This window comes from Patella vulgata, chromosome 6, assembly GCF_932274485.2.
Source record: "Patella vulgata chromosome 6, xgPatVulg1.2, whole genome shotgun sequence".
NCBI lineage: Eukaryota > Metazoa > Mollusca > Gastropoda > Patellidae > Patella > Patella vulgata.
The window spans coordinates 24,231,349-24,258,181 of NC_065884.2; the positions used below are offsets into that span (position 1 = coordinate 24,231,349).

Consider the following 26,833-nt stretch of genomic DNA (forward strand, 5'->3'; position numbering starts at 1 on the left):
TGCTAAAGACCCTACGCGCAAGCAAATTATTGAAATAAAATTAAAGCATGTGTTAGTCCCGAAATGACCTAGTTTGTGTCGAGTGGACATTAAACCCCATTTCCCTCTCTCTCCTTTGCTTAATTTGTATAGGCCTACAATATTTCTTGGAGTATATTATAGTTACCCATATCCACAGGGATCTGTCCATTTGTCTGTTCACTATTTTAGTAAATGCCCAACAGGTCAGTTTTTTTAGGATTCTTCTTCAAACATGCCAGGAATGTTTGACATCAATTTTACATGGTGTTACTTGTAAATGCTCTACAGATTGGAGTGTTTGAAAATTTGATTATATTCAACTCTGCTGGGATTGTTTGGAAGAAACTCTGTCCTTTGCCCCTTTAGTTACTGCTTCTGTCACAGAAACCTTGTACACCCTCTATTATATTGGAAGTCCTTTCCTTGCTTCCCCTCTGCAAAAAGCTGCTTCTGATCGTATTTTGTTGGCCGACATAAATCCCTTTAGTCTCATACCCTATTTAATTGCATTCCAAGAAACAAAGGATGTAGTATTTTGGGTTCTCTGGATTGTATTTAATACTACAACACCATATTGTATGGTACCATAAATCTGTTTGAAAGAGTGGACAAAAAATCTCAGGTAATTGTGTATAGTTTATTAACTTGTATTTTCAACAGACATAAAAAAGTGATAACTATAGCACTCTGTAAAAGTCTCTTAAAATCTATAAATTTCATCTAAAACATACGTAAACATCTACATCCTGTGCCCTTGGACATGTTTTTCAAGGTACAGTTATAGACAATCTCTGTGTTATTGGTGTTCAACAACCAAATACTAGTAGTGTACATGTTGTTAGATAGCTTTAACTTTCAATAATTCAATAAGATATGCACCGTATAATAATTATGTAAGAGTGGGTAACACAAAAATTATTCAACGGAAAAATCCCCAATCAACCCAAAGCACATAACGGTTTATGAAATGTGCTCCAGAAACGATCTTCGGGCCAGGATAATTAGTATATATATATATTAAAGATGTAAAGAATAAGTTAGATAATATAGCTATATCAATTATTCATCAGCTGGTTTTATAGAATAGATGTATGAATTCTACAATAAGTGATGTCCATCCAGTTTGATGACTGAAATATAAACACGACTATAATCAGATCAAGTTTTCTGATTATCCAGTTAAAATTAATTATTTCATGCAAAAATCTCTTAAACATTGATACAGTCACAATCTTGATAAATGGCAGAATGTACATATTAATGAAATATAAACAAAACAAAAAGAAGGTCGATTTTGAATTAATGCTGTGCTAATGTCCAGACTGAATATTTTACAGTGTAACATGAAATTCGGTGATATTCAATAAAAATATTACCTGGCACCACAGCCTTTACCAGTTTCAGCATTAAAGTATTCATAAAATAATACCAAATCTTCCCATTTACCATCTTTATTATATTCTTTAATATTTCCTACAAATACATATAACAATTAGAAAACTGAGCATGAAAATAAATAACATCCAAATATATTTCACAAAATAATCAAGATGATCAAAATTTAAAAAGTCAGTAAGAGTAACGTTCACCTTAAATATAAAGACCGCAAAGGCCTAAAAGTAAGGTACACATGCTGTATAATATGTGGATATGAGGGAATAAAAACACTGCACAACAGTAAAATCAAAACCATATAGCTTGAAAACTGTTTTAAGAATCATGAAATGGGGTTTAACGTCCTACTTTTCTGCTCTGATTGGGCTAATGAAGACTGGTCATTATTACACCATACAGTGTGCTATGGGGGAAATTTTGTCCGGACAGCGGCACTACAGTCTACTCTTATATCGTATTCCAACTGTTAAGCTATCTTTTACATGCACACCAACTTATACATGTGACCATAGTTTCACATATCATCCGAACGACTAGACACTATCCTTGCCAAGTCCCCTGTCCCTCACCACCGTCACAGGGAAACAGCACCGGAATACCCCAAGAAACTTTCTCGGCCAACACAAGAAAGAACCTGAGACACCCAGGTTAGCGAGCCAGCATCTTACTCACTGAGCCACCATGGCTCCTGTACCAGTATATAAGATAATAAACTTACCATGTAGAGGTCTAATACCATGTTTATCAGGTAAAAATATAGAAATAATTCTACTACTGATATCATGTATAATACTGGTTAAATCTAATGTATTATTACTGTTTGATGGATAGGGTAGTTTCATATCACTATATGCTGTATTATATATACTCAAACTATCCATAAATATATAATTCACTGAAAATAATACATATAATTCACTGAAATAATACATATCATTCACTGAAATAATACATATAATTCACTGATATAATACATATATATATATATAAAGAGAAATAGTTTATCAGTTTGAGCATAGGTGTACCTATGGTCAATTTGATTTTGGATTAAAATGAACCATCTGTCCATTTACATTACAGAAATAATTATGTACATAAACATTAAAACACCTTTACTACTATCATTCTTTTTCTTACAAAGTTTTAAAAAATTGAAAAAAAAATAATAATGGAAAGAGACTATTTTAAAGCCATGATGTATACCTTGTAACAGCTCTGGGGTCTGTTTCACGAAATTTTAACTAAGATAAAATCCAAATTTTAGTAATTTGATTGGATAATATTAGATTGATTTTAGAACTTAGCCAATCAAAATTGAAGTATCTACTAAAATTTGGATTTTATCTTTAGTTAAGATTTCGAGAAACAGGGCCCAGATGTATACCTTACAGGACAAAAGTCACTTACTTGGTAACCATACAGGTCCTCTCCAATTACTGTTACCACCAAACATATTACTATCTGATTCTCCAGGACAATATGATAACGACATTTTCTTTTTATCTATCTCTGTTACATAGGGAATCTCATATACCTATACAGAGTAAGTCATGATATATATTTGTTGTAACAATTTGTTAACCGGTAATCTAAGAGATTTATTTCATAAAGTCTGTATGTTATCATTCAATCTGAAATCCTGGGATCAAAAATTGTTGTGTCAATCATTTCAATTTTGATATTTCCAATGATGGGTTCCTTTGGTTGTTTCCTGGATTGTTCACGTCTTTCACTAATATATCATTTTGTTAAAGATGCATTATCTAAGATTTAGGTAGAGAGCTGTCCATTCTTACTCTAAAAGGTCCAAAATAGATAATGTGAAATGAATATATTGAACATTTCATTCAAATTATTTTATTCTGAGCGAAGTTATGAGCGTTTTATGGTTTGACAAGATCTAGCAGCGTAGATTGTTCATTATCTAGCAACGGTTCTTGAAAACAAAGACTTAGCCTCAATTATCTGTTTTATCATTAAATTTTTAATTCTCGCGGATATTTTAATCCACTAAATGTCAGCCATCAGATCATCTAGAAAGTTGGTTATAGGGTTGTTACGTAAATAAATGTCTAATTAATAATTAATATAACATTTGAAGCCAAAAGAAAGACCTGCTCTTACATAATGCATCTTAAATGTGTTTTTGTAAATTTAAATGCTTTATGCAAATTTTATGGTTAGTAGTTTTACATTAAAAATGATCATTGGAAGGATTTTTAATCTCCTGCAAACTATAAAATTGTGAAAGTTGAATATAACCAGCAGTTACCAGGCAAGAGAGATGGATAGAGAACAAGCTAAAATTCGAACTCAACCTTCATTATGGTGTAACGGTGACATATTTAAACAGTTTTCTAAATCGGATAAAAATTGTGACATCTAGAGGGACCACAAGCTAAAAACGCGATTATCGAAAGGAACCAAGATCTTTGGGTTATATACATACATTTCAAGTAACACGACAATATACGTCCAAATGAAAATGTGGGCGTATAAAAATGGTTCAATTTCAATTCCATTCAGTATTTACAAAGATGATCATTGATGATTCCCCAATGCATTCTGCAGCTTGGGTGTTTCATCAAATCTTTTGGTGGGCCTCTTTTTCATCCGATTGAATTCAAATCGGGAGATTATCTACCAATGACATTCTGGTTTTGTTTTCTTAATTAAATGGTTAAAGATAAACCTGTAAAAAGTTAGTTAATATGATTTCGAAAATGATGTAATAGAAACATACGTAACTGGTCGCCTACATAACATTTTTAACAGGTAATAATTCTAGCATTTGACCTACCTTTGATAATGATCTAATACCATATGGTGATAAAAACTCCTGTGTATTAAATACTGTATTAAATATTTCCTTTAATCTAACTTCCTCTACTAGTGATATCAGATATCTATTATTATTTAATGGTTTTATCTGCAATAGTAAACATATTATAACTATTGCAATAAAAAATTTGTGCTAATTTTACATCTAAAGAGACCTCATCACTTTTACGTATAATAAATTTTAGACAACCTAATTATCAAAAATCCTTGCTCTTAATTTTGCAGAAGGGTTTGTTAAACTACTAAGGCTGTAGTAGTTAGTGAAAGTTCCTTGTGATTTTCTGGCCAGCCTTGTCAGTGGTGTAGGATGGGGGGGGGCCTGGTAAGGAACAGTGTCTAGTTGTTTGGCTAGTGTGAAAACCTGAGGTCCTGTGTACACGTTGGTGTGTACCTAAACAACCCCCTTGGCAGTTGAAATTCGATGAAGTGTAGATGGAAATGCTGCTGTTCAGGCAAAATGTCCATATTGCATACCGCCTGGTTAATCCCTATTTCATTTCATATGCATATGGGCTTGCAAACTGAGAGCTAAAATGTCTATACCTCCGTCATGGATTGACATATTGATCTCAATTTTGGCATACAATCTAACTGAAATATCCCTTCAGATAGAAAATAATCACCCAAGTGCCAATGCTTCAAACTAAATCGCTTATTCAGCTATTTCTTTATGAATAAATATGCACTTGTACAATTACATGATGTGCACAGCCTATCACAAGGGAGTGTGTCCAGACAGCATATGTCTGTGCTCTTCTAAAACTGAAAAAACTCCTAATTTATAGGAAACTACAATAAAATTACAAGTTGAAGATAACCTGCAACTTACAAATCTCCTGGTTGAATTAAGTTTTGTAGAAAGGCTGGATGATGGTGTGTCAAGATGGATCACTCTACAGGCAAATAATGGAACAATACCAACTAAAGATCTTATCTTTAACGGTTTGCGATCTTTACCAGATATCAGGACATCATAGAAAAATTTGTCTTCCTCATCCCATAATCCTACACAAATATAAAGTTATAAAACAGCTTAAGTTAATTAATTACAGCTATATTTATTTCTTTCATAATCAGGTTTATAAATATTCAACCATGGTCCTTATAATACAAGGTCCATGATTCAACCAAGGAATATATTTATACAAAAAACTGTTATTGCCACTGAATTTCTGAATTATGATCAGTCAGTGCATAGTTAGAAGTTAGAAATGGTTTAATCTTAGCTGATTGGCTTGAAATGGCATTAATAAGTTGACAAAAGTGAATACCCAAAGTTAAGCCAACACTTAAGGCCTATTATCTTATTGATCCTTTAAATTTTTTTAGAAGTTGTAGAAACAAGATATGTTCAGATATTTTTAGGTGATAGATAACCTGATTATCCACAAGGATAAACTGACATGTATTAATCAGGAGTGTCCATATACCATGGTGTACACAAGAGGACCTCAGTTTTCCATCCCATCCGAGTGACTAGGCATACTTTCATTGTCAGCCTCCCAGTTCCTACCCCTGACAAGTGAACACTGGGCTTGAAAAATCCAAAAGGTTCTTCACTCCAGGATTCAAACCTAGGACATGCCAGTTTTCTGACTACACAACTAGCTGCAACCCAATGAAAAAATGTTGGAAATAAATTACCTGTTGAAGTTACTGATTGGTTTATCTGATTAGCAATTATTAAAAACAGATCTAAAAAGATTTCTACTTTATTTAAATATGTCTGATCTATAGAAGATAATTCTAGAGCTATCTCCATCATAGTTAAACAATAAAACCCCATCCAACCTGTAGCATCACTCTGAAAAAATCATTAAAAGTTACATTGTTTATCTATGCTTTCAAATTTCTGAAATGACCAGAGGCTGCCAGAAAGGATACACCCACATTTTGCAAGAGATGGATAGAGAACAAGCTAAAAACGTACAGGGGCAATAATCCAGAAAGTTATGGTCTGAAATGCGCAAATATCAAAAGAGAGTGAGATCTGTGGGATATAAAGAGATGTTTAAAGTTTCATAAAAATTGGGCCCACAACCTTCGTGTGACCTCTAAAGATTTTTTGTACAATCAAGGGCCATAATTCAGGAAGTCACAATCCGATATGCACGACTATTGAAAGGAACCGAGATCTGTGGGTTATAAACATGCATTTCAAGTTTCATCAAAATCGGATCAAAATTGTGACTTCTAGAGGGCCCACAACCTTGATATACCAGATGTTCACACTATCTGCATACGAGCGGCGGCCATTTTGTCCGACAGTTTTGGACCGATTTTCACGAAATTCGAACTCAACCAATATTACGGTGTAACGGTGATATATTCAAACATTTTTAAATCAGATAATAATTGTGACCTCTAGAGGGACAAGCTAAAAATGTGATTTTTCGTACAGTCAGGGGCCATAATTCAGGACGTTATGATTGGATATGCGCGAATATCGAAAGAAACCCAAATCTTTGGGTTATAAACACGCATTTTAATTTTCATCAAAATTGGGTGAAAATTGTGACCTCTAGTGTGTCCACAAGCTAAAAGTGTGATTTTTGTACAATCAGGGACCATAATCCATGAAGTTATGGTCCGATACATGCCAATATCGAAAGGAACCAAGATCTTTGGGAGATAGACCTGCCTAAATTGTAAGTTTTGTCAAAATCGGATAAAAATTGTGACCTGCAGAGTGTTCACTAACAAATTGTGGACGGATGTCTGGATGAACTGGGATGATGGCATAATACGTCCACATGACTGTCCCAACCAATCACTAGAGCTCATATTTTAATTACACCTCGTGTCCTCAGTTATCAGAAATGGTGAAACTGTACTCAATTCTTCAGTTTCACTTGATTGCAATTCTGTTAATTCAGAACAATACAGAAATCACAATCTATCACCTGATATATTACACTGCAACACTATTATATCTAGTTATTATTAGGGCCATACAAAAAAACATAAAAGGTAATACAGATATAATTAGGGTATTTGTTTAAATTCATAGCTTGTTGTGAAAAGAAAGAACCTTAACGTGTAATTAATGGTGTTTGTTACCTGTAACAGCTTGCAATTTGGTGGTAAATTACTGGCTGTTCTATCAATTACACTGATATTATCCAACCCTAGAAATCCACCACCATATAGATGACATTTATCAGGGTCTAATGAATTATGCCACCTGAAAAGAAGACAGAAGATTATTTTACCAAGGAGGGGGTTGGCTGGCCAAATGGTCAGCGTGTGTGCGGTGCATCATAAGTCTGTCACTGAGTCAACTGGCGTGGTTTCGATTCCCCAGTTGTACGTGAAAAGGAGTAGGATCACCTGTCTAATCTCGTGGGTTTTCGCCATGTCCGCCGGTTTCCTCCCACTGCTAAAGACCCCTACGTGCAAGCGAATTAATGAAATAAAATTGAACCATGTGTTAGTCCGAAAATGACCTAGTTTGTGTCGAGTGGACCTTAACCTCTCTCTCTCTCTCTCTTTTTCCTCCTCATAGTTGGTTCTCACCAGTTATAATTCTTCAGTAGACCTTGAAAACAGTCTTGTAGAAACATCTTGTCTTGTGCTTTATCCATCATATAAATTTTAAAACAAGCCCAGGCATGAAGTGGAGGATTGGTAGCATCCATATCATATTCACAGCCAGGTAACTATAATCAAATAATTATAAGCTTAAAAATTTTAGAATCTCTGTAAGAATCTCATACATACCATAATTAAAGCATATTATAATAAACTAATTTACTGATATTTTCTACCCTTCTATGCAAATTTTACTGCCTGTTTGTTAAGATAGTAATAATTGTCAATAATCAACAAATAAAGCCAAGTTGGTCAGTGTTCATCTTAAATTACAATTCTTAAGGACAACATACAATATATATACAAAACTTATGTACAAAAATTACGCACAAGCACAAATTTAGAGTAGATCACTCACATAACCATACAATATAGCACACATACAAGATTTTTAAATGTTGCTGATTATTTACTGGAGAAAACTATACTAGGTCTCTAAATAATATAATAAATCATAGTTTATCTTTGAGAATATATTGAAGTTGCATCAAGAGGCATATCACTTGTATCAAAATAATAATCATTTATGTTTTAACAATTTTGTTGTTATTTTTGGTGATTTATGGGGCATATATTATCTAGAAATGAATCTCTATACCTGGCCATTAGGTTTCATATATCTATCAGATAAAAACAACAGCATCTGTTTTTTACTAAAATGTGTATCAAGTCTGGAGAATGTAATCATATGGAAAGCTAAATCCCACGGTGCATACTGAAATAATACAAGAAATACAATCTAGAAACAAGTGTGTTTTATTCAAGGATGGGAAGCTATGCATAAAATTCCAAAATATCAATAAAATATACAGGACAGCCCTTAAAACATTTCATGATGAAATAAAAAATATTTCCGCGATGGACATTTCAACCACAGAGGTTTTTAACCCTAACTCTAACCAATTAGCTCCTATTAGCAACAGTTAGCATCTACTTAACCTCTGTGGCCAAAGGTCCATCCAACCTTATCTTTATGGGATTGTGAACTGCAATAAAATCTAATTTTTCTAATTTGTAATCACAGTACATTGTCACACATTTTTGGCTTATTATTATTGTAAAATATTATTACAAAGGACATTACTTTAATTGCTCTAATCTGGTAAAAGATATTTACCCACGGAAATTCCCATTTATCTGGTACAGATATTATATCATGGTTCTTTAAATGTTTCCAATGTTTATTCCATAACTTTACATCATTATATGTTGAATTAACTTTTTCAACTTCTGTAAAACAAGTTGCATAATAACAAATTTATTATCAAACATGTCTTTGTGCAACCATAATTATTTGTTTTAAAGATTTAACAAGAAATAAATTTTTATTATGAACTGGCTAATCCTGTGGTGCATAGATGTTTTTATCCAGATTAATTTTAATAACATTTTGTTCATAGAGAAATTTCTTGTGCTCAGTACATGAGAAACATTGAAATGAAATGAGGTTTAACATCCTACTTTTCTGCACCAATCGGACTAAACACACCATGCTCTGTGCTATGAGGGAAATTTTGTCTGAACAGCAGCGTTTATAACTACTCTTTGTCGACTTACACTTGACAAGGGATAATTTACGTGCACACCACAGGAACTCAATTTTCATTCAATCCAAACAACTAGAGGCTACCTCTGTCATGCGTCACTCACAAGGGAAGTTCATGTTGGAAAATCCTGATGAACTGTCTTAGCTAACACCAGAATCTAACCCGGACTTCCTAGTTAGTGAAACAACAATACATGACAAATGCAACTCGAAATATTTATTTGACACTTTTTGTAAGTATACTGTATCTTTTAGAATCCCACAAATATATAACATGAGTATGTTCAATAAGATATAGTAGCCTGTCCAGCTTCGTGGGTTTTCTCCAGGTCCTCCGGTTTCCTGCCACTGCTAAAGACCCCTACGCGCAAGCGAATTATTGAAATAAAATTAAACAATATGTTAGTCCCGAAATGACCTAGTTTGTGTTGAGTGGACGTTAAACCCCATTTCTCTCTCTCTCTCTCAATAAGATATAGTAATATTATGGCCGCTCACCATGTTGATGTGTTTGTACATGGTAATAATAAAACTGTTTAGACCATAATAATCCAGCCATAGCTAGTCTACATATTCTCTTTTCTTCTTTACTCCATTCTTCTGGTAAAATCTATAAACATTATTATAATCTATTGAAATTTATTTGTCATTTAGGCTAAACCAACTTAATTTTTGGTTGTTGGGGTCAAGATAAATAAATAGACATCTAATAAATAATTAAAAGCAAATTAAAAACAGAATATTAGTTCTGTTACCAAATTTATACAAACCTTTGAATAAAATTCATCAGCGTCTAACTTTCTTTTTGCAAGAACGTCTTCTATTCTTGAAATTGATGAAATATTCTGATCTGGTCTATCATTGATAGCTTTTATGGTCCAGTATATCATTTGACTCCCACCAGCTGTTAGTTTTATTTTGTGAATGGCAGCACATTTTGTTCCACACTGACTAGGGTATACTGCATTCTTTCTTCCTATTCATAAACAATTTTCTAATTTCAATCTTTAGAAATTTTATTATTATTCAATGCAAAGCTGTGTATGATTATGATGATGATGATGATGATGATGATGATGATGATGATGGTGGTGGTGGTGGTGATGGGGATGATGATTTCACTTTTCAGAAATATTTCTTTTTATTTCAATGCAAGCCATCGATAATGATGATGATGTTTTCATTCTTCAGAAATATTCTTTTTATTTCAATGCAAAGCCATTGATGATGATGATCTGTTTTTTTACAAGATGGTGACGCCCATGAAATTGATTTAAGAAAGCCATTCTCAAATGTTGAAAATGCATCCAGACTAATATTCGTAGAATATTTTTCTGGATGATAGAGACTATATATGTCAATGCCACAGATGTTTATGATGATGATGACGATTTAATTCAACTAAACATGGCCGTGAGTACAGAAAGAGGATGCTCTATTTAATTCTCTAGAATTCACGTCATCATCAACTATTAATTAACTTTAACTACATATAGGGTGTCATGCAAGATTTAATTGAGTTTTTGTTAAAAAAATTCAGTGAAGCAATATCCCAGAATGGCTGTGATTGATGCTGTGGCTCTTCACTAACGTAGATTTCAGCGATTCGATGACATGGGATGGCGATCCCTCCATGTTAAATAGTATCTTTAATGTCGTCTTTTGTTCGATACACAGAGAGCATGGGTAGCTTGCAAAATGATCCCAATATTTCCTATTTTTGAATCAACAGTATTTCAATATAATTATTTACGAATCTATATCAATATTCAGATGACTGGAAACTATTATCCCACTATCATTTTTCCATTATATTGGTTTATATGATGGAGAAGAGTCATGAAAATGACACCACACAAAAACATCTTTATTCTTTTATCTAAAATCTGTTTATGACCTACCATGAATAATATATTGATGAAAAGCATCTTTAGAAAACTTGCTAACATCTGAATCTATGTCTGTTTGTGAAGTATCTGGTGTATATAAAGGTGATGTATGATTATCAGTAAATATGATATCTACATCTTTCTTCTCTACAGGTAAAAACTCTACTATATATTTACCTGTCAATCAAAGTAAAAAAAATTAAGACACAGAGAAACATATTAAAGCGGAAATTGCAAATTTTCTAAGAAAGTCAAAATGTAATTATTTCTATGTCTTTTGCTCAATAGGTTGTCAACTCACAATTATACGATCATAGGTGTCATTCTCACACTTAAAACTCATTTACACAGGAAATAATAACACAATTACCTCCCTTGTTTTCTATTCTCCAGCATGGAGTAGCTTTTTTCAAACATTTGAAAATGAAGAGGAAAATGATATTTTTGCGAATATCTCAGCTGGCAACAGTGAATTATAGGATTAATAGGATTATTCTTTAACAAGGTAGGACTGTTTATGGATACCATCTATTTTCAGGCTTTATTTTAATAAATTTTAAAAATATAACTTAAAAATTTGCAATTTCTGCTTTAAAGAACTGTGAATTTGTACAAATTTGTTGAAGATGCCACTCGATATAGATAGGAAAGGATTGTATTATTGTTTCTTCAACACAGCACTTCTGTCATTTTGTGATTGAGCTAGATGGTTTTACTTTAAAATTAAACCTAAAATTTATTGGAACACCGTTACTGAATTTAATAGGAGCAATGTTTCACCAATGATTCTTTTGTCGTAATGAAGCACAATATGGATACAGTTGGGAAATGGACATGTTTTTATTATGATCACATATTCATTGCTAAAAGAGAATTTTGGCATTTTCTATGAATTTTAACAGTGAAGGGTTCTTTTACATGAATGCCAATTTGTACATGGGTGAACCCTTATTTTTTTTAACCTATGCCAATGATTAGACTACACATATACACTCTCCTTGTCAGCTATGTAGATGCTAAACCTAACGAGACATTAACCATAGACAAGAGTCGTCCACTAGGAAGATAAACAGTTTGTAAGATTTTTATTGTGACTGATGGGAAGACAATATTTAATCGGAAAAAAATGTGTGCATGATCTATTCTTTTAGTCAGAGCTGTCTAAGAATAAATTGTGATTTGTAGTCCATGGTGTGTAGACTATAAACTTTCCTGGGGTTTAATAAAATGAACAATAATTGTTATATTACCTAACATGTATTCAGCAGATACACTGTTGTCTGTTTGTTTTTCAAGTTTTGGTTTAAGTTCTGGATTTCTTCCCGTTCTTGTACTCCAAGTATTTCTGAAACAATGTAAGTATTTGTTAAATTGGCATTGGTCAGTTGTGTAATTAGAGTCTGTGCAGGTCAAGGGGGTCCTTGGGTTTGCAGTTGCACCCCCCTACCCCCCCCACCCCCCCACGAAAAACACAATACAATACACATCCAACATGCTTAAACCATTGGAACAAAAACCAGTTGTGACATGGGAGAATAAACCTGGCAGCTTGCATATCCTTCTACTGTCTTACAAATTCTCCCTAACACAAAGTGCAGCCTGTCCCCTCCCCCTCCCCACCCTCTAGGTATGCTACCAGATTTCCACTTTACAAAAAAAAAATCAATACATCCAACTTAATTAAAGTGACATTTCACCGAAACCAAAGATGTTGTATCCATTTAACATAAAGTAGTTAAAATAAACGATGGTTGATCATACATGAAGCATCGAGAAATTTTGTTAATTTAAATTAAAATATTCCTATAAAGTTTGACTTTATACCTGAACCATACTTGAGGTAGAACGTATAAAGTGTCTGTATTTTTACCATGATTTGTTACAGTACATTTACAATATATTGTGGTAGGTGTAGCTTTAATATATTCTATATTTATATCCCAATATCCATCATTAAATATACCTAAAATATATCATCATTAAATATACATGAAATATATCCATCATTAAATATATCTGAAATCTGAAAAATATCCATCATTGAATAAATCTGAAAAATATCCATCATTGAATATATCTGAAAAATATCCATCATTGACTATATATGAAATATATCCATCATTAAATATATCTGATATATCAAATATCAATACTATCTTCCTAGTCTTATAAACTCTGTAATGAGGTGTAATCTCATCATTGGTTCAAAAACAGTCAGAACTCATGAGACCCCCGAGTTCACAAAACATTCTCAGACTTTCGTTAAAATTTACTGAAAATTGTTCACCTTATTTTACCTAAAATATGACTCTTTATAAAACTTTCATTGTTTTAATGTATAAAATACATGTGCATAGTTTTGTGTTTCTGGATCAAAGATAATTCTTATATAAATGAAAAGAAATGAAATGGTGTTTAACGTCCTACTGTTCTGCTCCTATACTGGGCTAATGAAGACGGGCATACGCCATACAGTGTGCTATGAGGGAAATTTTGCCCGGGCAGCGGCACTATCGCCTACTCTTATATCGAATTCCAACTGCCAAGGGATCTTTTACGTGCATTCCAATGTATACACGTAAAAGATCCCTTGGCAGTTATATAAACAGTTATTGACAATTGAGTAAATTCCTAACTTAAGTGTGAGATTACTTTGTGAACTCAGGGGCCTGGGTTAAGGATGATAGGGGTTGAACAACTCTTGGGTAAAAAGGATGATTGATATAGTAGGGGTCTAGCGGTGCACCAATAATGACTTTCATTGGCAATTTCTTTAAACCCCCAGTGATATCATATAGGGCTCTAACAACTCTTTGTTAAAAATTTGTTCATTCTTATAAATTTTTGAAACCAATCGATTAATCTGCCAATAACAATATCTATCATTCAATATGTGTAAAATTAATAGCATTCATCTCTAGATGGGGAGTTGCATTTAAATTGTGATTTACTGGAAAGAGGATTATGCTCGTGACGTATGACCCCAAAATCAGTAGCCTATTTTTGTCAAAACTATTGTCATGCTTAGGCTGTGTATGCTTTTATTTTTACTCTTTCTAGAACACTTGATACCACTTCACATTTGATGAGTTCATATAACCAACTTAAGCAACTTTGTTGTATCTTGTATTTAAAACAGATTGTAATTCTGTTGGTGTGTGTCCTAGAGTTATCTTAAACCCCATTTCTGAAATTCAGGTAAATATATCTCCCCATTTAGCTATTACTAGTGATGGGTGTTGTGCAATATGTAGGGTATGCTGACCCTTTGTAGAAGTTTACATACATTTAACTAACTACCAGTAGTTTTTGCTGTTTTTATATCTGCAGGTTTTTTATAGTACAGGTATAATACACGTGCCTGATAACGATAAGAGGATACTTATCGAAACGTCGTGCTTGTGTATAATAAACCAGTGTTGTCCCATATAACTGTCAGTTTTTGGTTTTTTTTAGGTATAATACATATTTTAAATGACAAATTTATCTAAATGACACATAAAAATATATGGGTGCTTGTAAATACTGACTACTTTGGTCCTTTGAAGAAACTTAGAGAAAAGTGATATAGTCTAAACTGGCATGTAATATCCTGGGACAGCTGAAACAACTGATAAAAGAATAGCTATCTGTATATTATAGGATCGTTCACTAGTTCTTAGAGCTGCCACAGCTAGATGCAGGTTGTTTTAGACAGTCCAAGTGTTAAAAGGTTTTAACGTATATACCTGTATCGAGTAGTTCTAGTTCTGTAGTAGACTTGGTTAGTTGTTTATTACTATCTAGTATTTGTTTATAAGGATATGGTGATTGTGAATATTTATATACAGCTGTATTATATTTATGATCTGGTAAACTATCTATATAATAATATAACTCTTTTACATCTTCACCATGGTTACCCTACAAACAGAAAAATATATACAAATTCTAAAATTTAGAGATGGACACTGTGTGGATGGGTTGAACGATACAGTGGATAGAAAATTAAAAATTAAATGTCGGTTATTTAATCTTAAACTTGCATCAAAATCCATATGTAACTATGGGCTGTTTAGTGAAACTATAGACAACAGATTCCTAGACTGGCATATACTTTTAATTACTTTCTCAAATGAATATATATGTGCCTATACGCTCTTTACTAGCATATAATGTACAACCATATTATTTATTTGCTATATTACTAACCTGTGGACCTGATAAACCAAATAATCTTTCCTTTAAAATATTATCTTTACCATTCCATACAGCAAGAGCAGTACACATTCTAGCTTGTCTATCACACCATCCTAATAAACCATCTTCTCCCCACTTATAGCTATATCCTATAGCTTTGTCATACGTTACATAGTTCCAACTAAAACATATAACCCCAAAAAAATCATTGAAATTATATTTTAAAAATTAACAGTTAAAAGAAATTAAATTTCATATATCTGATATAATATGGTATTCTTCTGAGAATATTTAGAATTAATGATATCATAAACAGAAAATCTGTACCAGAAATAATTACAGGCACTAAAGAAATATTTTTACCTATCAGTGTCTGAACTATAATCCTCCCTGACAGTACCCCACTGACGCTCAGATAAATATGGTCCCCATAATTCCCAATCTTCTTCTCTTTCAGTTGTCTTTGTAAGCAAATCTTTTGATCTGTCTTCTTTAGGTTTTTTGATCTTTGGCGTATCTTCTTTTTCCTCCTCTATCGAATGCCTTTTCCTCTTACTCTCTGGGTTTTGCATACTTTTTCTTCACTCGCATACTATAATTTGACCTGTGGAATATATTTTAAAAATTATATAAAATCAACTTATCAGACCATCAATTTTAAATTTATATGGAAATTATACTGGTACTACTTTAAGCTGCCACTGTGCTTTATATCTAATGGAGGCAGATCATCATTAAATTTCACTAGCACCTTGGAACCCACAATTTGTTGTTGGTCTATACTACTGGTAGTCTACATGCAATTCTGTCTCTCTCTCTCTCCCTCCCTTTTCTGGTTTAGAGCCGGAAGAATAAAAGACATCAAGTTTGAGTATCTTAAAATTTCAGTTGTCAACCTTATACAATTTTGGCGTAAAGCCATGGTACATTTGTTACTCTGTCTGCAAAGAAAAGCAGAAAGCCCAACGAAAATTTTGGTTGGGAAAGTGATAATAAAATCAATGGTGGTCTGCCGCCAAACATTCGATTGAAGTTACCTCCCTTAACACATTAACCCATTTCTGCAGACTCCTAAATTGATCTTACTGTCAAAAATAAGGGCGAAATTCAATTTAAAACTTACAATTACATTGAACCAAATCGCGAGAAAAGGTCAAGACAAATATTCCAGGAACTATTAATCCAAAATGTTACATTACGTCGTAAAATGTACCTTACTCGTTATACACATCTTTTCTTTCTAGTACCCGATACCTTGCGCACAATTACAGTTATCTCCCCTGTACCGAGCCCAATTGTATTTTTAAATTTGTGAATTCACCTGAGATTGAAGGCGAATTAAACGGGTCCTACTAACCACCGACAAGAATGGCACCAAATATTTTGCAAAAGTTGACCGACAAGGAAATATAGGCCAATTATGTTACAAATATGAATATGGGCGCTATTGCCCTTTCACACCTCGTAGTCGTAGAGACTTGATATTTTCAGGGGGACTAGGTATTCTGCACAAAGTTCTGTCGGAGACTCAGCTGCATCTTTGCTTGTACAGCTTAAATTGGTGGCCCCTGGTGACGCCAGAAGTGTCCAGCCTGGTTGACTGGGTAGAAACCATGTGTGTGTTTATATACTTCAATAAGATCCCTCTGGTCCGTCTGTATTCTAAACTTGGAAGGTTAAGCTTCTTCAGTCTTTGCTCATATGTAAGTTCTTTCAGACAAGGCACACTTTTGGACGCACATTTTAGCACACTTTCTATCAAGTTTTTATCGCCCCGCTGCCCGGGCGACTATGCTACGTTGCCAAACTCAAAGTGGGGACGCACATGTGCGACAATGAGCAGTCCTTGTCTAAATATGTATATGATCTGCGAATCAGGCCTACAAGCCGATTTGCTTTGCTCACTTGAGTTTGAATGTGACCGGAAAACTTGAGTTTGTTGTTTATTAACACACCGAGATCTTTTATACCTCGGAGGTTTCTAGCGTCACTACATCTTCTAAGTCGTGTTTCTTCATGCAGTACGTATGGTGGGGATTATTGTGACCAAAGTAGGGTATGTGACATTTGTCCGCATTGAAACGAAGTTGCCATGTGTCGGCCCGTGCTACAAGACTGTCCAGATCCGATTGGAGCTGAGTTATGAACTCATATTTGTCTACCCGAGAGAAAACTTTGGTGTCATCAGCGTACATCTCACACAGCGATTTCACAATACTTGGCAAGTCATTGATGTATATCACAAACAAAAACGGGCCAGTGGTGACCATCCATGACACGTGCCTCCTGCCATCAGGAAGCTCTGAATCCATTTTAGCACACTCGAGTTAACATCATATGACTTGAGCTTCTCGAGTAGGCTGGCACACTAGCAATTAAACGCTTTGGAAAAAGTTTACGCAGTATACACGTCAGAGTCACAGGACGGTAGTTATCAGCCTTACATTCTCAACCTTTCTTAAAAAGAGGCGTTACGTTGGCATCTTTCAAAACACTGGGTAGTTTATCCTTAGAGAGCGACTTCTCCAATAGTAGGGCAAATGGATCCGCTTACTGGTCGGCTAGTTCTTTGAGAACACATGGGTATAATCCATCAGGTCCTCGAGACTTAGAGGGATTTAAGTTCTTCAACTCCTTTAGCACTGTCTCCTCAAGAAAATGCTAACATTTTTTTTCTCTGCCTCCCGTATATCTTCAGTCTGTTCCTTAGTGAAAACACTACAGAAAATTTAGAACGTCTGCTTCGCTTTTGTCGTCTGATACACGGTTGCCACGTTCATCTAACAAGTCGCCAATACCCTCACTAGCTTTGGTTTTTGACTTTGCATAAGCAAAACATGCTTTAGGGTTTTTCTTTGCATCCCTAGCCACATTCTTTTCATGGTCTCTGGTCGCCTTGCGACAGGCAACCTTAGCCTGATTTCTTGCTTTAGGGTACTCCAAAGTCTTTGCCGTCACGCGTCTGGGGGTATCTCCGGTATGCTTCTTTCTTCTTTCGGATCTTACTCATAACCTTGTCGTTCCACCACACAAGTTTGCGTCTCTTCGTGGTTTTGCCTGTCTTTTACATTTTGGTACGCATTTATCGACCGCCGTCTTTACAGTCCATTATATACAACCCCAGGCTTCTTGTGCATTTTTGCCTTTAATCTGAGATACAAGATCAGTATCTTCTACAGTATTCTTCATGCTCTCGTGGTCTGCTTTCTTGTAGTTGTAGCGCTTACTAGACCATACAGGGTCACATAGTAGCCACCTTTCAGTTGAATTACAACCCAAACAAATTCTTTGGTACTCGCTTGTTCAGGGGATAGTGATACCTTTTGTGCATTTAATAATTTATTTACATAGATAATGATACCTCTGGGGGAATCCATACTGAAACAATTTGTGAAACAATCATAATCATCTACCACAAGCTCAGCAAGTTGAATTGTTTCCTTGAAATTCTTGGGCAAAACTTCACTCAACAAAATAACATCATATTGGTCGCGTACAAGAAGGTGACGTAATTCTGAACGTTTATTTGACAAGGTATCTACATTTGTACACGCAACGCAGACATTTGAAGTCGTTGTTTAGTATATTTCCTCTCCGTCCACAGCCGCGGGCTTGTGAGTTGGCTTGGCTTTGTCTTATTACCCAGAGTGCTATTTCCTGTTTTTGATCCTTCTTCAAGCGTACCAGGTCGCGCATCATCTCCCTCTCTCAAGGTGTCCTGTCCTTGGAGATTGTGATGTTCTGGAAGTCACCTTTGGCACTCAGCTTCTTTGCACTTTTGATCACAGAGTCAACCTGCTCTGCACTGTAAAGTGTTACCTTCATAGGCCCATTGGAGTCAGTGGTTTTGCCCAACCAGACGGTTCTGTGAACTTTTACTGTCTCTTTCATCTCCAGTCCCTCCTTGCAAACTTTTTCAAAGTAAACTTCGTCATCCTTTCTTCGAGCACTGGGCTCTTCTGCCTCACTGACAGGTACTTTGAAAAGGATTAGATTTGCTGCACGCCTCTCTTTGTCTTGCATGTCTTTTGTGACCGTAAAGGTTACCTCACTTTTGGCTTCGCTCAATCTGGCGTCCACTGTCGACTGGTTTTGCGTGAGTTGCTCTACTTTTGCCTCTAGCTCCTTCATTTCGCCACCTAGGATTTCGCATTTCATGTCAACATGATCTCTAAAATCTAGGACTGCTTGCACTGAGGCTTTCTTTGCTATTTAGTCTTCCACTTTATCAAGTCTAGATTCTACACCTTCCAGGGGCTGTTTGCACCTATCCTCGATGGCCTTGTCAGTTTTCACTGACTGAAGTGCTGGTTTCACGCAGTGGTCACAGAACCACCACAAGTCTGGTCTCGCGATCTGCTTGTATACTTCGTGCGAAATTTTCAGGCATTTGATGCCCGCCTACTGATCACATCTATCACACTAAAGACACACATCTTTGCTTTTGAGAGTTTTCTCACACAGCATCCAGAGAGCATCATCTTCCGTTTTTTCACCGTCTTGATCAGGTTCGGGACCGGCGCCATGTTTTACAGATTCTGTCCCTTTGGCCACTGAGTTGGATCGACTGGATTTTCCCTGCCGAGATATTGTTACCTTCGTACTGTTTGCACAAAACACACACTAAGAAGTGACTAGAATCATTCGCGAATATGCACAGTCACAAGGAGTAGAAATGCATGGTGTAAAATCTGCAAAAACATTGAAATTTTCGGAGTTTTTGGAGTTAAAGATACATTATGTAAGATTTAGATAAAGAGCTGACCATTCTTGCTATAATAGCTTAAAAATAGATTGGCCTAATGTAAAATGAAAATATTGAAAATTTCATTCAAATTACTTCATTCTGAATTAAGTTATCACTGTTTGTAGTCTTGACAAGATGTGTGTATTGTGGTAACGCCAAAAATAGAGATAATGCGACTTGATGATCGGATTCCTTTATTTCCCGCGTATTTTTTATTCTACTAAAAAAAAGTAGACATATCCGGGAAATTCACAACGAAACGAAGAAATGCCATGTATTGATAATACGAGAAGGCGTAGCCGCGTAGGTCTATAATGTATTTTAAATGTCATTTAAAGACATGTCCTCTATTCGCTTAATTCATTAAATATTCGCTTATACGTGTTCATGAGTCTACGCTGATAAAATAATAATTATTATTTGCAATTTTTCGACCAAAATTCAAGTCGCATTATCCCTATTTTGCTGGCGTTCGCCATTCGCCGTTTTAGGAGAATCACAGACAACGATGTAACTTTGTTACTTGAATGTGAAATGAAATAGATTTTAATGTTAAGTTTACGGCTGGCCACTTGACTTGATTTGATGTATTGAATAGATATTTCTTGTTTATTTCTTGCTATGTCTTTGTAGTGGCCCTTGTCCGCAGGTTAGTTTTGTCAATTCTGTTTTCCGTGTAGTGCAGTCCTCCTGCACTTACTAACAGAATAAGTTATGCGTGAAAGATCGTGTGTGCTATGCAGGCAAAATAAACAAGTCAGTACCATCTATAAGTCTTGGGCAAAATCTATGATGGGCCACTTTTCAGCTTACTGATTCCAAGCTCGAATATTATCAAAGATAGATAGTTAATCAAATGACACTCAATTATTTCAATTTCACGATCTTATCTATTTTAATCTGAAGAGAACATCTGTATCAGCACGAGCGAATTATGGTATAATACAACAACCTGAACTGACCCCTGAAAAACATACCTTTAATAGCTTATATCAGGTTAACCAGAAACTGAGAATTGTTATTCCGTGTACATGTTGGTGTGCACGTTAAAGATTCCTTGCCACTGTCGATCGTTAGTACAAATTATATGTTAAATTGTGGTGTATATTTATCTGAGGAAAGTATTATTGTCATAATTATTATATATATTTTTTTTACATAAAATCCATACTTTATCAGGGTTACTATTGTTTTTGTTCGGATTATAATTGCTATTATTAGGATTTTAGACTATGTCGGAAAGACTATTGTTATTGCTAAGGTTATTATTCTTTTTTTTTTACCATTATATGCCACCATTACTGATTAAAACAAATTCGAATTTCTCGAATGGCCGAAAACCGGAAGTCGGCCATAGTTTCGAAATTTCTTTGGCTATTCCCAAAATCATATCATTTTTGGATATCTTGCAGCAGGGTCTAATAAATAGCTGTTGACAATTTCGAAATTTTGTCGCTGTCGAATTTTTAAAAACTTTCTGCCAATTTTAAAAAAATTCTATATCGGGAGTCCTTTCGGTAGTCTTGTGCAGGATAACTTTCAATAAGAAGTTGAAATGATTGGAATAGGACAAAAAAGGGACTGAAAATCGAAAAATCATTAAATTTTGAAAAATGCTGTTACTTTTTTTTTTATTTATACAGATTTTCAAGAAAGGTTTATATATTTTGATCTAATGACGATTTTGCATTTATGGCACTTTTGAACACACGATTTCTCAGGGGAATTTCATCTGATCAGATAATGTAATTATAGAGCCCCGTTGCGATTAAAACGCCCAAACCGGTTGTTAAAACCATCCCGACATTGATTCGTATACCGGAAGTAGTCCAAAAAATAAAAAAAAAAGTAAAAAAGTTTGTGCTCTTGTAAAATACTTGATTTCTCCGTCAGATGTCAGTGGACCAAAACAACTAAAGTGTCGATAGATGGTCCCATTAATGGACTATCATATCATAATACGAATTCGATTGTTAAACTACTGAGAATGCTCGTCTATTTTCGTTTTTTCTTCTTCAAAACTGCTAAATGGATGTTTCTGAAAACTTATGATGCAGGAAGTTAAGTATCTAAACCACTTGTTAAAACTATCCGACAATGATCCAGACACCGGAAGTAGTCAAAAATATATCCGATATTTTGAAAGATAAAAGTAATAAAGTAAAAAATAAAGAAGGCTAGGCGTTGGGTTTATTTTTCCAAATTTACAGACTAAATTAATTATTTTTTGTTTGATTTGTATAAAACAAGGTTCATATGCTCCGTGGTCCCAATAGTCATTTTCTGTTGTTACCGATAAAGTATCCTGAATTATGGCCCCCGATTGTACGAAAAATCGCGTTTTTAGCTTTTGTCCCTCTAGAGATCACAATTGTTATCCGATTTTAAAAAGAACCATTCGAATATATCCCCATTACACCGTAATTTTGTTGAGTTCGAATTTCGTAAAATCGGACCAAAACTACCGGACAAAATGGCCACCCCTAGTATGGAAATAGTGTAAAAAATATGACTAAGCCAAAATGGAAGTCGAAAAAAAGAAATTAGGAAAAAACGAGGGGCGCTATTATCGCAGTGTATTATTTCTTAATTTCCTATTTTCGAGTTCATTTCGGTTTGTATAGCGTGCTGTCGCCTCACATTTTGTCGTAACTTCTTCTTACGACTTATGTGTTTTGAAGAGGCGAAAAGTAGAAATTATGAATGGTAGTTATAGGCTTTAATAGTGCTCCCTCAAAAGAACTTTCCACCAACCCGACTTTGTATTAGTATAAATCGTTTCATATGTTTAAGATTGCTCTTTTGTAACTAAACAAATAAGGTACCAAGCCAAACCGGGTACCTGTTTAAACCGCGTAGGCGCGAATACGCTACAAAAGTGAGCTAATTTAAAATAGGCTTGTTTAATAGCTTTGTTAGACTTTCATTTGATATATTTTCTTGTTTTTTTTCAGCAACCTTTCCGTAAAGTAGCTACATTTAAATATTTCGTACACAACGAAACTAATCTATATATACAACTGTTGGTGTGCTCAGAATTATTTATGAGTTTAAAGGCTTTAGGATAAAAAGTACATTACACAGACCGTCTTGACATATTACTTAGAACTAGGGGATCTTTAATTGTATCAAAAGAAAGAAATCTGTTTTATCATAAACGCATTTACCTAATTTACCATTTTTAATTGGTCATTTCAAGTTTCGGTTAACATTAGGTTTTGTTGTTGTTTTGTTTGAAGTGTTACAATTTGTTATGCTCCTTTCTGACACAATCATCAACACTAAGAAAGTTTAATAGTGAAAAGGGGCAATGACTCTTAAACGTGTTGTCGGAAATCGTTGAAAATCAATAATTTCCCTCATTTCATAAGCATAAGCATAAACATAGCAAATGCAAATAGATTTTATGTCAGTCAGATAACTTTAGCCCCAGACTGAAAATGACACTTTCAATTTGAAAGAAGCTTGCCATTGATAAATGAATAAAAAGTAAATATAAATGCTATTTTTGATGTATATCGGCGCATATATATGCAATCTAAATTAACACTAAATGCTACTCGGTATTTTATCATTTATAAGATGTGGTTGACATCCAGTACCAAAAGTGCTTTTCCTAGAGACGCCACCACAATTTCCTACAGCCAGGTAAATGCTCGAACTCAAGAATTTCTGAAGCATCGTTAGTCTCTTAAAGGGGGCAAGTCGCTAACTCAGTATCATCCACTGTCTTCGACATTGCAAACACGACTTATTGGTCAATTTAAATCGACATTGATGTTGTTATCTTACCGTAAAAGATAGGCTTTAGGTTTCCAATATTTAACACATTTAGCCGAACATAAATGACTAAAAATTACAGTAAAACAGAAACGATTGAATGTAATTCAGTATATACATTCGTATTACATTTCTAAATGCGCTGCGACCCTTTTGTGTTCATTTCTACGTGAATTGAAAACTTATAAAACAAGAAGAGGTTATTTTTCAACTTATATATTTTGGAAGTGCCAAAACATAAGCATATTATATAAGATTTTGCAAATCGAGCAAAGGCAATAACTCTGGAAATTATTGACAGAAATTCAATAGACGAAATCTATCTAAACGACGTATATAAATTCTAAACATACCATCAAATGATAAATGTAGTCTCTAGAGAGTTCACTAGATAGTTTGGCGGACGGAACGGATGGACATGGGCGACGGCGGTATACAATAACCGATTTTAACGTGTTGCAGCTAACCAATCGCGTTAACCTGATGAACAAGTTTGAATTTGGTAAATCGATGTTGTGTGGTAAACATCTTTTGATAGGCTTGGTACAAGACCCGAAATTGTGTCAATTTTGACCTATCGGTTACTGGGTTATGGGCATTTGAATAATGGCGGCCACGCCCATTGTGGCCGAAATTCCCCAAATTGGGTGGGCCGTATCCCAGGAACTAAATATCAGCTTGTTCAGCTCTAATAGTATTCAGCAAAATCGAAAGGGGTGCGGTATAACTCATTGAGTGATACTTGACATGGAATGACCCAAAACAAAGATTTTTAAAAAATCGAAAAAAAAAAAAGAAAGAAACATTGAGATGGTATAAGACAAAAATGGTTTTAACATATGTTAGAGACATTAGTTCAAACTATATTTCCACCCTATAAGAATCAGATGCTGTCAGTTCAATTTATTTGGAAAACATGGTAAATTAAAAACTATAAGCCACCCACTCGAACCTTTTCAAGGTCGTTGAGATGTAAATAAGGTTAGGGCCCGTGATTGTGCCGAGATTGTAGGTTATGGTTCGGGTAAGCATTGCGGCTAGGTCCAAGGTTAGTGATAGTTAGCGCTAGCCCTGTTTATATCTCGTGGCGAAAATTGAGTTGGCCTTATCATTTAGCACTAACCGTTTGAGGCTCTCGTGTCGCGCCAGTGATCAATCAGCCACGCGGTTACCAATCGCTTTAGGTAGGCTGACTGGTATCCAATCGCTTTTAAGTGGGAACGAAAAGTTCGGTTTGGGTATTGAAAAAATATAAACGAATGGTTTGTGTGATGAAAAGAAATGTCTTTTTGATGTTTTAGCGTCTGATGGTCAACCATAACGAATGCGGTCAGCCAGCTTGTGACTACCTAACCGTTTACACAGACTTTCGTGACTTTCTTTTGTATTGAGACTTTTTATTATAAGACTGTTAGATTTGGTTATTACTGTGTATTTTTAACATATTAGTATGGTCTTTGAGTCGGGCCCCTTTGCGAAAGAGCAACTTCCGGTCAAGAGTTTCCAGCGTGTTTGTTTTCCCGGTATTAAAAAGTGTAAACAGTTTGTCGTTGTCTTCGTGTTCGCTCCTCCACTAAACTGCCACACTACGTTTTTCTTTTACTGATGTAATCATAATCAGATGTACACAATTTTGACAGGAAATTTTAAGCAAGCAAACAAATTAAAAAAACAAAACAAACATGAAATGATTAAGAGAGAGAATGAAGACTGTGTTGGCCTCGGGGGGGGGGGGGGGTGTCAGGATGTCAGGAATACTGAGGCATCATAATCACTGTCTGGGCTGTCGGCTTTAAATACACGTCGGATAGTTTAACGGAATATGATTTGGAACGAATTTGATTATTCCTGAACTTATGAGTATCACTGACATTGGTGACTAGATATTTATCTCTTGCGCGGTTCTTATCGCGGTCACAGTACACGTAGACTAAATCGCCTACATTAATACTAGGAGAAGGCTTCGATAAAGCACTACTTGGGTGATTCTTGGAATGGCGATCTTGCTGAGACTGGATGTGTATGGAATCGTTGACTCTCAATGGTTGGTTATTTATCTGGTCACGTTGACACCACACCTCTCTTGAGAAGAGGCCACTTGATCAAGACGAGAATTCAAGTGAGCTATCACGCGACTAATTAGCAACTTCCTGTAGGATCTTGCCGAAGAACTTCTTGAACGACTCGTTCCGCAACAGGATTCTTTTTGATATTCTTAGCACGACCTAGGTCAATGTAAATGCACGGGCATCATTTCAGTGCAAATCTGCATTAGAGCATCTCTAATTGTTTTGTGTTTTTCATCTGCAACGAGTAGAGCAGAGGTCATCGATGTAAGGTATTCACGAAGTATCAAAATCTTTTGCTTATAACGATACAAAACATCAGCTGCGAAGTAAGTACCAACATTAGAGGGTGGAGGATCAGAACTCTGTTCAGTTAGAGATGACGGGGTTTTCTGAAGAGCCGCGCACTGTTGGCAACTTCGACTAACGACGTCTACACCCTGATCGAGATCTAAGGTATAGAAATATCTTTTTACTATTTTACACATTTGATATCGTGAAGGGTGATCAAGTCGAATATGTAATGAAGTGATTAGGCTAGATATAAGTTCCTTATAAATAACGAGCAGCTCCCGCGTGGGCGTAAGAGGACCAGACTTACGAACAAGGGTACTATCTGTGGCTATTGAGACATTGTTTAAATAAATTTTAATAATCGGGACATTGGTAGCCGTCTTAGAAGGTCGGTGCCTTGAGAAGGGGGGGTATGAACTCTTCGTAAGTCGCGACCGTCTTGTTGAGCTTGACGCCACATAGAGCGCGGTTGACAAATGGTAAT

The 26,833-nt window shown here is 35.1% G+C and overlaps 1 protein-coding gene across 3 annotated transcripts; it reads right to left on the bottom strand.

Moving 5' to 3' along the window:
* Positions 1-644: 644 nt before the first annotated feature.
* On the bottom strand, positions 645-16,733 carry LOC126824873 (uncharacterized). Of its 3 annotated transcripts, none has more exons than XM_050554280.2 (20): positions 16,681-16,733; positions 15,826-16,066; positions 15,475-15,643; positions 15,012-15,186; positions 13,108-13,246; positions 12,534-12,628; positions 11,296-11,460; positions 10,165-10,370; positions 9,893-10,004; positions 8,966-9,078; positions 8,447-8,563; positions 7,774-7,916; positions 7,318-7,441; positions 5,902-6,061; positions 5,087-5,262; positions 4,217-4,345; positions 2,824-2,950; positions 2,135-2,311; positions 1,398-1,494; positions 645-1,151 (listed from the first exon to the last, which is right to left on the bottom strand). In XM_050554280.2, exons 2-20 carry the CDS (start codon positions 16,032-16,034, stop codon positions 1,088-1,090), a joined length of 2,697 nt encoding a protein of 898 aa, XP_050410237.2. In that variant the 5' UTR covers positions 16,035-16,066; positions 16,681-16,733; the 3' UTR covers positions 645-1,087. The 3 variants fall into 3 exon arrangements, with proteins under 3 accessions (XP_050410237.2, XP_050410236.2, XP_050410235.2); XM_050554279.2 differs by having other exon boundaries at positions 16,676-16,721; XM_050554278.2 differs by having other exon boundaries at positions 16,586-16,720.
* Between the last annotated feature and the right edge of the window lie 10,100 nt (positions 16,734-26,833).